The sequence below is a fragment of the Heteronotia binoei genome, chromosome 15 (assembly GCF_032191835.1).
Source record: "Heteronotia binoei isolate CCM8104 ecotype False Entrance Well chromosome 15, APGP_CSIRO_Hbin_v1, whole genome shotgun sequence".
NCBI classification, from domain to species: domain Eukaryota; kingdom Metazoa; phylum Chordata; class Lepidosauria; order Squamata; family Gekkonidae; genus Heteronotia; species Heteronotia binoei.
Window position 1 is genome coordinate 37,128,660 of NC_083237.1, and position 11,933 is coordinate 37,140,592.

The window sequence follows — 11,933 nt, forward strand, 5'->3', positions numbered from 1 at the left end:
CAAATTGTATGCTAAACTGTCCAAATGTGAGTTCCACAAGACGGAACTAGACTACCTGGGGTTTCGAGTGTCCGGGGAGGGACTAGCAATGGATCCCGCTAAAATTCAGGCGGTTCTAGATTGGGAACCCCCTCGAACCCGACGGCAGTTACAATCATTTCTTGGGTTCGCAAATTTTTACCGCGGATTCATCAAGGGGTTCGCCCGTGTAATGCTCCCCCTCACTGAACTCCTCAAGACGAAGGGAAAAGGGGACGAGGCGAAAAAACCCGGCGCGCGCCTAACGTGGACGCCGGAGTGCCACCGAGCTTTTAAGGAGCTCAAACAACTTTTCACCTCTGAACCAATACTGGCTCACCCCAATGAACTAAAACCCTTCGTGGTGCAATGCGACGCCTCCGACGTCGCCGTAGGAGCCATATTGATGCAGAGAAACGAGGAGGGGGAACTCCGTCCCTGCGCCTACATCTCACACAAATTTTCCAATGAACAGAGGAATTGGTTGGTGTGGGACAAAGAGGCTTTTGCAGTAATGTTTGCTCTCAAAACATGGAGATCCTGGCTAGAGGGGGCCCGAGTCCCTTTCGAAATTTGGACCGATCATAAAAACCTGGAGGCCCTCACCGGCCGCCGCAAACTGACTGCAAAACAAATCCGGTGGGCGGGATTCTTTGCTAAATTCGACTTCGTGCTAAAACACATCCCCGGCACTAAAAACTTTTTGGCTGACGCACTATCGTGCATGCCCCAACACGAGAGCCAGAGGGAGGAGGTGATCGATTCTCTCATTCCCCCCTCCGCCGTCGCCGGGGGGGTCACTACCCGTTCAGGGAAGCAAACCGGGGGCCCCGATCCGCAGCAAAAGGAACGCTTCGCGACAGAAGCAGAATTAGAGGGGACGGAACGACCCGATGGGCTCGAGAGAGGAGAAGGGGGGCTCTGGTTTCACAAAGGGAAAATCTACGTGCCCAAGTCCTTAAGAAAAGAGGTCCTTGAACAAAGCCACTCTAGCCGCCTGGCCGGCCACTTCGGGTATGTAATGACCCTCAATTTAATCACCCGACAGTTCTGGTGGTCCAAGTTAAAGAGGGACGTCTCTGAGTTTGTGCTCGCCTGCCCCACCTGCATCATATCAAAACGGAGGGGGGGGGAAGCCACCTGGCCATTTAGTTCCCCTCCCCACAGCGAGCCGCCCATGGGCCGTAGTGTCAATGGACTTCATCGTAGAACTCCCCCCTTCCCAAGGGAAGATGGTGATATTGGTGGTAGTAGACACATTCTCCAAACAAGCCCATTTCATCCCCTGCAAGAAACTCCCCACAGCCAAGAAATTGGCCCAGCTATTCTTTAATCACGTGGTCCGCCTACACTCGTTCCCAGAGAAGGTCATTAGCGACCGCGGCCCACAGTTCGTTGCCAACTTCTGGCGGGAGTTTTGTAAACTAGCGGGAATTGAGCAGGGGCTTAGCTCCGCGTACCATCCGCAAACGGACGGACAGACGGAGAGGGTGAACGGGCTTCTCGAGCAGTACTTGCGGTGCTATATCAATTACCAGCAAACGAATTGGGTGGAACTCCTCCCCTTCACAGAATATGGGTGCAACAACAGCCTCCAGAGTTCCACCAAAACCTCCCCCTTCCAAATAGTCAATGGCTACGAGGGAAAACCCTTCCCTAACCTTCCCCTACCATCCGGGTCCCCGGAGCCAACTTCCTGTCAACAATGGTGGGAAGGGATACGGGAGGGGTGGAGAGTGATTCAAGAAAACCTGGAGGAGGCGAAAAAAGAGTACAAACGGCACTTTGACAAAAAGCACGCCCCCCAATGGGAACTGAAAGAGGGAGAGACAGTTTTCCTGTCCACAAAGAACTTGCCACTCCCGCAGGGATGCCGCAAACTCGCTCTAAAATATCTGGGACCATTCAAAATAAAAAAGGTTATCAACAAGGTAACTGTAGAGTTGGAGCTACCCAAATCCTTGAGTAAGATCCATCCTGTTTTTCATTGCAGCCTTCTTTGCAAAGATCCTGGAGCTACGTCCTTCCATCCTCGCCCCCCGGAGCCGCCTCCGACCCTAGTGAAGGGTCATAGTCACCATGAGGTGCAGGAAATTTTGGACTCCAAAGTCCAACGGGGTGTGTTGTACTACCTTATCAGGTGGAAATACTTCCCTCCGAGCTGTGATGAATGGGTAAAGGCTAGTGATGTATCCGCTCCGCAACTGCTCAAAAGATTTCACCTACTGTACCCACACAAGCCCAAGGCGAAGAGCTAAGGGGGGGCAGTATGTCAGAACTTGTAACTTTTGCTCTATTTGCCTTGACCAAACTGACTCCATGCTGTAACTTAGTAATAACATAGAGTGCCTGGCCACAGCAATTAACCCTAGCCCCTTTGCTATGCCAAATATTTAGGGCAGCAAGGCAGGCGGCAGATAGTCTCTGCTTAACATCCACAGGTGCCCTTTGAAGACAGGCCGTTTGGCCTTCACAACAGGGGAGCATCCTCCCTTCTGATAACGAAGGCTGGGAAAAGAGACACTTGTCTGTGACCGTGTGAATGATAGCTTTATTGTACTTTACTGATGGCATAAAATGTAACCAACTGCCAAGAATTGGCATTACTGTTATTTCGTTGCTCTAGTACTGTAGTTCTTCAATAAAGATCCTAACTTTGTAACAAGTCTTGGAATCGTCTGAAGTTCGTCCAAGTTCTGACACTCTTCTCCATAACAGTCCCCATAACACCAAATGACCAAAACAAAACACTACCACCATATAAAATAGTATCATTCAAAAATTATAATGGAAATTTCTTTCCAAATGTTATTAGTGCTAAAACAAAAAGACAGGATAGCCCATAATTAACTATGCCTTGCTCTTTAGTTGTGGGTGAGCTTATTGGAAGACAGTTCAGTGGCATCCAAACTATCACATGAGGCCATCATTTCTTTGTAGCACATATGTCTGTTGTTGCCATCAAGCTCAATTTTGAAAATAGCAGAGAGTAAAATGAAGAAAAGCAACAACAACAACATTGGTTTTTAATTCACATTTAGTACTAAGCGTCCATACGTGTCTTTGTTGTCTATCTATCAGCTCAGGCAATTTTGCAATTACCGTATTTTTCACCCCATAAGACGCACTTTCCCCCCCAAAAAAAGTGTGGGGGGGAAGTGTGTGCGTCTTATAGAGCGAAGGTACCGTACGTACCTTCCTCCGGGGGGGGGGGGATCCGCTGCCTCTGTCCCGGCGCTTCCCCGCGCCTGCCTGCCTGGCTCCAGCTCTGACACTTACAGCAAGCGCCAGGATCGCTCCCTCTGCCCTCCGATCCCGGCGCTTGCTTTAAGCATCAGTGCTGAAGCCATGCAAACAGGCAGGGAGAAAGTACACTGCCCCCTCCACAGCCGGCGCTCATGAAGCGCTGGGTTTGCGGAGGGGGCGGGTGCTTCCTCTGTGCCTGTCTGCCTGGCTTCAGCTGCTGCTTATAGCAAGCGCTGGGATCGGAGGGCGGAGGGAGCAATCCTGGCGCTTGCTGTAAGCATCAGCTGAGATCAGGAAATTCATACTGAGATCAGGAAATCATACTGAGATCAGGAAATTCAGTATGGTAGCTGATCAGACATCCAGGATCTATATGCATGTAAGCGGTACAAGCTTCAGCCTGTGCAAACTAATATGTGGAATTTGGGGACAGCCAGTGAGATGTTGAAGTGATTGTCTGTTCAGTTTGGCCATGTGCAAACAGTCCCATAATTCTTTGCTCATTCAACACAAGGCTATCTATTAAGCTGAGATGGTCAAACAAGGAATCCAGAAGAACTGTTTACTGATTTTAGTTGATTGACAGAGAGAGCCTCATTAAATAAATCAGGGTCAGATTCTGAGGACACTCACTGAGGATTGGTCTCTTTAATATTTCATCTATTCCACTCTATAGGTAACCTGCAGCTGGATATGGAGAGCAATATGCTCAATCTTACCTCCACATCTGAATTTCTGGTCTTGGAATTTTCTGACATTCGAGAACTACAGATCTTATATTTTTTTGTATTGTTAGCAGTATACTTGATTGGAGCCTCTGGTAATCTTCTCATCATCACTACTGTAGTGCTTGATCATCATCTGCACACCCCCATGTACTTCTTTCTAATGAACTTGGCCATTTTGGATCTTGGCTTAATTTGTGTCATGCTACCCAGACCTATGGCCAATTCTCTCCTGAACAGGAGATTCATTTCTTATTCTGAATGTGTCTCTCAAGTTTTTGGCCTCTTCCTATTTGTAGGAGCAGATTTTGCCATCCTAACAATAATGGCACATGATCGGCATATTGCTATCTGCAATCCATTGCAATATGAGACCATTATGCATAAAGGAGCCTGCATTCAGATGGCTCTAAGTGCGTGGTTTACTGGTATACTTTCTGCCACATTGCACACCTGTACCACTTTTGCCATCACTTTCTGTTCCAATAGGATCAATCAGTTCTTCTGTGAAGTTCCACAGCTACTAAAAATTGCTTGCTCAGATTTATATCTAGTTGAAGTAGGACTTCTTATATTTAGCTGTAGTTTAGGTGGAGGATGTTTTATCTACATCATTGTAACTTACATAAAGATTTTTACAACAGTACTCAGAATGCCTTCTGTGCACAGTCAGAAAAAAGCTCTCTCCACTTGCATTCCCCACCTCACTGTGGTGTCTTTGCTTGTATTTAGTGGAATCTTTGCCTATTCGAGGCCTCCTGGTAACACTTCTTCTGAGCTAAATGTCATTTGTGCTCTGATTTATGCTGTATTATCTCCTTTGCTGAATCCATTCATCTATAGCATGAGAAACAAAGAAATCAAGACTGCATTGTTAAAACTTACTGATTTTGGACATTTCCCCAAAACCATATCTCACAAAATTTGTTTACTAAAATTGCACTGAATGTTCTAGATGATTTTCTTTATTGGTTTTGTACCTTGATGTCTACATGATATTAGGTGGTAGGACACTCAGACATACCCAACTGAGAGGACTGAAAATGTGATGCTGGGGCCCAGGAGGTCACAGGTCTCTCATGGAACAAAAACCATTTAAAACAGATTCCTGAAATTAGGGAGAGGAAGGCATCAAAACCATTACCTCAGCCTATGATGGCATGAGGTCTTCTAGTTTCACAGGAAGGCACTAGGCATCATATTTCTACCCATTGATTCTGTGTACCACTGAGAGAGGGAGGGAGTGAGAGAGAGAGAGAGAGAGAGAGAGAGAGAGAGAAGCTGTGTTACATTGAATCAGATCAATGGTCCTTCAAGGTCTGTCATGTCTACTCTGACTGACAGCAGCTCCTCAAATTATCAAGCAGTGGTCTCTCACATCACCGGCCACCTAATCCTTTTAGTCTGAAATGGATTGGACTTTCAACTTTTTGCTAAACAGATGCTCTACTAATAATCCAAAGCTTCGCCATTTGGCACAGTTTGTCTCCTAATGGGTTGAGGTCACTATTCATCCATTCAAAATAATATGTTTACATTTACCTGGGTTTTGCTTCATTTGCACTCCCCTAGAGTAGCAAAAAAACAGCATGGGAGACACATATTGTGGAGATCACAAATCCTTGTTCAATTTCAGTGGAAACAAACAGAAAATTAATATGTACTGATTGACTTGAATGTATTTGTTATATTCTGTCTTGATTTTTTTTTGCATTTTCAATTTTTTTCTTCTAGACAGTATCTGTAAATTTATAAAAATAAAAAATAATAAATGTATAAAATATGGGAAGTGAGGGACTTCTGGGCTTTGTCGCCTTAAGCTCAGTGGGGGACCACAGAGCTTGTCTCTAGAGACTCCCCTCAACCGGGTGGTTGGAGAGGTTCCACAGTTGCGGCATCTCTAGGGAGACCCTGGAGGGGTTTTCTGTTAGCATGGGGCTTTGCAAGGAGCCAGGGAAATCGTGGCAGCTGTTCCCTGTCCTTCTTGTGTGCTCCAGTGCTCTGCCGTCATGGTTGCCATTACGGCAGAAAGAGGTGAACACCTGGCCACTTGCTTTCTTCTTCTAACATACTTCTGATGCATCACTTTTCTACCTTAAGCATTGCAATTCTACTTCACAAGTAAGTTAGCTCTTCAATACCATCAGCTAATGGGTTATTTTACATAACAACAAATGGGACAGTTCAAAGGAAGGGAAAGAGGTGAATTCCCCCCCCCCCACTTTTCCGTGAGTGTGGCTTCAAAAAGACAAAGAACAACTTTGAGCATTTGCAACAATCTGAATTAGAATGAATATAAATACTTAAATCAACCCGGTTTATGATTGAATAAGTGATAAGGAGACCATTACCCAGTTTTAATTTGGTCTGAACAAAAACAAGATATATTTTAGAGAGATTTGTATTTGCTGCCTGAGTAGAACTGAAATGAAAACAATCAAAACACATGGCTGGAGGAGATTAGGAAGGATAGATTAACTGAGTTTTTGAGTTACTTTTTAACTTTTTGCGCCCCCCCCCCCCAAGTTGGAATAAAGAGACAGACACAATTAAATTGGTGAAACTATGGGCCACTTTATTAAATAATACAGCAACAGCAAGGGCAACCGAACTGTGGCCAGGTCAGGGCCAGGGGTTTCCTCAGACCGCTCCCCTGCCTTTTCAAGCGGGCGAGAGACCCGGCCCCCCAGCTGGAGCTGTGAGCCCACAGCTCCCATTAGGCAGGCCCAGCAGGGAGGCTCGCCCTGGAGGGCCCAAACACCAGACGCGAGTCTCAGTGAAAGGCACCCATCCAATCGAGTCTCCAGGACAGTCTGCATTCACATACCTCAGGCCACACCAAAGGTTTATCCTGCCAGACCCCTAACTCCCCAAAAGGGGGAGGCTAACCGGTCCTCCCCAGGCCGCATGGTGCCATAAACCCCGTAAAACCTGCCCTAAAAGTGACCAAACACTACCATGGCACCAACCCAAAGCCAATTCCTCAATCCACTAATATGCTATGCAGGGTAGGCAAAAAACACCCCCCAGTCACCAGCCAAATAGCTGGGGAGTAAAAAATTCCTACCCGGCCCCTCTAAAAAAGAGGCGACCAGCAATTGCCTACAGGGCGGGTGGGCGGGCCAAAAACACCGAGAGGACTGCTGAGGCGGCAAACGGGGCTTCAATAGCAGCGTTGAAGCCCCGCCCCCTCAAGACACGCTCAAAAGCGTCCGCTATCCCTCCGGGCGGGCAAAATCTCCCCATCAGCCGCGCCGCGATGCGACGGGCTGCAGGAGGCTCCGGATTGCTAGACTGAGTTATTCTGTTGAGAAAAATGGCATTGCAAAGCAAAATGTTTTATTAAAAATATATAATGGATACCATAATTTTTCTAAAGCAGGACCTTGGTTTATTAACAGAGTTGATAAAAAAGCAAATGGAAGCTTTTATACTGAAAGGCAGCGAAACCTTAAATCTACATGAGCAGAGTGTTAAAGAGATCTTGGTGAAGTCTGTGGAGTTGAGACAAATGGAGAAAGATCAGTTGGGGAAGGAGCCAAAGAAAATTAATATGAAGCCAGATTGCGCAGTTATTAAAAAGGACTGGAAATCAAGACTGACTAAAGCTTTTCTGAGAGGAACTGATGGCATGGGAGCCTTATTATTTTTACCGAGAGGAGCGAACGCACTAAGGAGAGAGGAGGCACATTTCAGTAAAAAAATCAAGACATGGAAAACTTTCAAGAAGAAAGGATTTCAAATTGTTTTTCTTTCTGTAGGTAATTGGCTAATATGGAACTCTTAACAAGAACTGACATGCTATTTCAAAAGGCCAAGTGTGATCCTCAGGACATGGATGATTCTCTTTTGTCTGCTATTTTATATATATATATATATATATATATATATATATATATATATATATATATATATATATATATATATATATATATATATATATATATATATATATATATAAAGCTTTAAAAATTATATATATATATATATATATATATAAAGTTAAATAGAGCTATGTATTAAAGAGTGAGCTATAGAGATAACAGATGCTTTGTCTGTTTTTTAGGTAAAAATAAGCAAGTGTGGGAGTTGTAGCTGTTATGGTATATTAGGTTTGTGCCTCTCAGAGCAATATGGATATAGGAGTTATAGTATCCAAAAGCTTTAAAAAGAATTCTACATGAACAAACAATTAACTTGGATCAATTTTTAAGAAGGCAGACAACACAATTATTTTGTAATCTGGTAGATCTGTTCTTAATATGTTTGACTGGAGAAACTGTTTATATTGAGACAGATAATCTATTATGTTTTTTGTTTGCCATTTTCTACTTTTTATGTTATTTTAAATTTGCTTTCTTTCTCTCCATTTGAAATAAGTAAGTTAGAAGGATAAAAAGATGATATTTGCTTTTATACTTATTCAAATGATGACATCGCTAAAATAACAAGTCAGCTTGTACTTTTAATATGATTATGGTTAGCCAGTTAGTTTTGTGTTGTGACCTCTCTGACTTTTTATATCTATATGTGCTGAAGAAGAATAGTTTAGACTCGTATCTTAAGCAACAGATTAGTAAAAAGTGTATAATGGAAAATGAAGATGGTAGAATATAAGGGGAAAATTCAATACTTGCAGGTAGAAAAAATTGGGTATTTTGTTTTGATGTAGAAATGTAACTGATATATTTGCAGCTTTCTTTGTTTCTGGTTTCCCATTCTGTATCCACCCCTCCCTCTTGTTGTTTCTGTATCTGTGCATATGCTTTATTTTTTTATAGCTAAAATCGATAAAAATAATAAAAACAGAAAATATGGGATGTAAGTATGACATTATAGATGCTCTGATCTATTGTGATAACAAAATATTGTGCTTGCTTTTTGCTTCTGTTTGAATGCTGCATTTTGATTTCTGTCATGGTATTATAATCTATGATCAGCTCCGTCATAAACAAAGCAGGAGTCAAGGATCACCTATAAGACCAAAAAACATTTTTTCAAAATGTAAGCTTTCGTGTGTATGCACACTTCTTCAGATGAGGAATGAGGTACAATAAGCAGAGCTACACGTATCTTGTGAGCTTTAGAATGCAAAGTGGTACAAAGTTAAAAATCCAATAGCAGAATAGTAAAATTAACAAATTCAGAAAACCTTTCATCTGGGTTGCATTAGCATGGGAAACCAACAAAACAGTAATGTCAGAATGTGAGAATGTCTGTTAATGTCAGTCTCCTATTGTACCATAGTGTTTTCCTTCCTAGATTGCTAGAGTGTCCAGGAAAACCATAGTTTTCTCAGAAGCTCCTAGAGAAGCTGGTGTGTGATGTTGGTGGCACAATGACATCACTGTAAGTGACGTCATCGTGCCGGCGATGTCTAGGGAGGATCCCGTCTGCTGGCCCAATGCTGGCTAGTGGGTTGGGAATCTCCAGGGTGGGGGAACCCCAGCCTAGCCCGAGAACTTGGCAGCCCTATCTATTGATAACTTATTTTTTTTAAAATAAAAACAAAAAAATAAATATCTAATTACTTTCCATTTGGAAGGATTACACATCAAATGCTTTGATCCACTCAGACAACAGCACATTATGCTTGCTTACTGGTTCTCTTTAAATGCCCCATTCAAAGTGCATGAATTAATGGTATTCTTTATACCACATTCCAACTGTGTTGACATTTTAAAAAATACCTTCTTCTCCAATAAGGTCAATCTACTCTTGTATAAAATCCTACAGTTAATAAAACTTTCTTGCTCAGAGGCATTTGTAACACCAAGGCTAGGTCGGGCATCCCTGTGATGGAGGATTCCTAATTTGTTTTTTTCAAATGCAGCAAACCACTGTTGTGACATAATGCTAGGAGAAGTTGAAGGCAACACAAAAGTGGAAGACTCAGGATCAAAATGGACTGGTTCAGTCAAGGAAGTCATGGTGCTCAGCTTGTAAAAAAAATAAAGACAAAACATTTGCTTCTGCCCAGTTTTACACCTGTTAAAGCCAGGTGCCCTAGATGACCAAGTAATTCATCTGTCTATATGGTCAGGCCAGCCTTCACTCCCCTAGGACCTACTGTCTTGCAACTCAAAAGGTTGAAATTGAGAGATCTGAAATAGATTTTGAATTTCTAGTCAATATCTAAGAAATCAGACATGCTTTCACGTCAGTTACATATCTGACCACTACAAAGTGGATATATCTGAGTTTCTATGTGCCACCCTTCTCAACATTTCCATGCAAAACCATAATATTTTTCTGTAAATGAGAGAGACCAAATGTCAGAACTTGTAACTTTTGCTTTACTTGCCTTGACCAAACTGACTCCATGCTGTAACTTAGTAATAACATAGAGTGCCTGACCACAGCCATTAACCCTGGCCCCTGTGCTATGCCAAATATTTAGGGCAGTAGGACAGGCGGCAGATAGTCTCTGCTTAGCATCCACAGGTGCCCTTTGAAGACAGGCCGTTTGGCCTTCACAACAGGGAAGCATCCTCCCTTCTGATAACGAAGGCTGGGAAGAAGAGACACTTGTCTGAGACCGTGTGAATGATTGTTTTATTGTGCTTTGCTGATGGCATAAAATGTAACCAACTGCCAGGAATTGGCATTACTGTTATTTCGTTGCTCTAGTACTGTAGTTCTTCAATAAAGATCCTAACTTGTAACAAGTATTGGACTCGTCTGAAGTTCATCCAAGTTCTGACATTATAACAGTAATCCTTTATTGGGGCTTATCTGTACTGGCAACCTGGCCCGATGGCGGCAAAGGCTCCAGACAATGGAGAGCCCAGCATCCCACCCGACGAGGAACCCCTCGACCCGAAAGTAACGGGAGCGAGACGAAAGCTTAAAGTCCCGGCACCCTTCTCCGTCGACGCCTTCCCTCCGCGGACCTGGAGCCCGAGGAAGTCCACGGCAGCTATGGAGGCCGCGGAACAGCGATACCGGGTCCTCGCGACAGGCGGAGGGGAAGGCGAGGAGGAAGAAACCAGAGACGAGGGGCTCGGCACCTACGGCGGAGGGGACCCGATCCGAACGCTGCGCAACGAGCTGTTCGATTGGGTGAAGGAGATCCATGACGAGGTCCACGCATCCAGAGCGCTGATGGCCGAGGAGATGCAGCAGAACCTGGGAGCGATCCGCGACCAAATACGCATGCTCCAGGGCGCCGTGCCCGTGGGCCAGATTCCAGGGGGGGAGGCCCGGTAGTACCACCGCCAGCCGGCCCTCCAGCCCCACCGCCGGCCGCCCCTCCGGTTCCACCGCCGGGCGGGCCGGTCCCACCCGCGCCGCCGGAAGTTCCAGCGGCCCCGGCCGTACCAGCTGCGCCGGCGCTCCCCGCGCCCGCAGCTCCAGTGGTTCCAGCCGTGCCGGCGGCCCCGGTCCCAGTTGCCCCGGTGGTACCAGCCCCCGCGGCCGCTGTCGCCCCGGCCGGGGGAGATGGGGGGGGCAGGGAGCTAAAGATTACGTTCGACGGAGACGGAGACGAAGTCGAGTACTTCACAATTCAGTGCAACACGTTTTTCACGCACTGGGGAGCAGGTTACCTACGGAAGCAAGCCGGGTTGACCACATCGCCTCCAAGTTACGGGGGCCAGCTCGAAAATGGTACGTGGGGCTTTACACGGGGAGGAAGCCCGAGCTAGCCACGGTGGCCAACTTCCTGCAGGCGATGCTCCGACAGTACGGAGATGCCCTGCGGGAGGAGAAAGCCATCGAGGCCCTACAAAGGATCGAACAAGGGAATCGCACCACCCGCGAGTACGCCACTGAATTCATGGGCCACTGCGCGGCAGCCAGAGGTTGGAATGAAGTGATGAAATACACCGCGTTCAAGAACGGCCTGAACGCGAACATCCTAGATCGGTGTTACCACCAAGGGAGACCCGACACCCTGGTGGGATGGATTCAACTGGCGGGAGAAGTAGAGACCGACCTCCAACA

General features: G+C 45.5%; 1 protein-coding gene across 1 annotated transcript; it reads left to right on the forward strand.

Moving 5' to 3' along the window:
- Nucleotides 1-3,957: 3,957 nt before the first annotated feature.
- Nucleotides 3,958-4,935, forward strand: LOC132583409 (olfactory receptor 14A16-like). Its single transcript, XM_060255055.1, has one exon. The coding sequence runs from the start codon at nt 3,958-3,960 to the stop codon at nt 4,933-4,935; it is 978 nt and encodes a 325-aa protein (XP_060111038.1).
- The last annotated feature ends 6,998 nt before the right edge of the window (nt 4,936-11,933 follow it).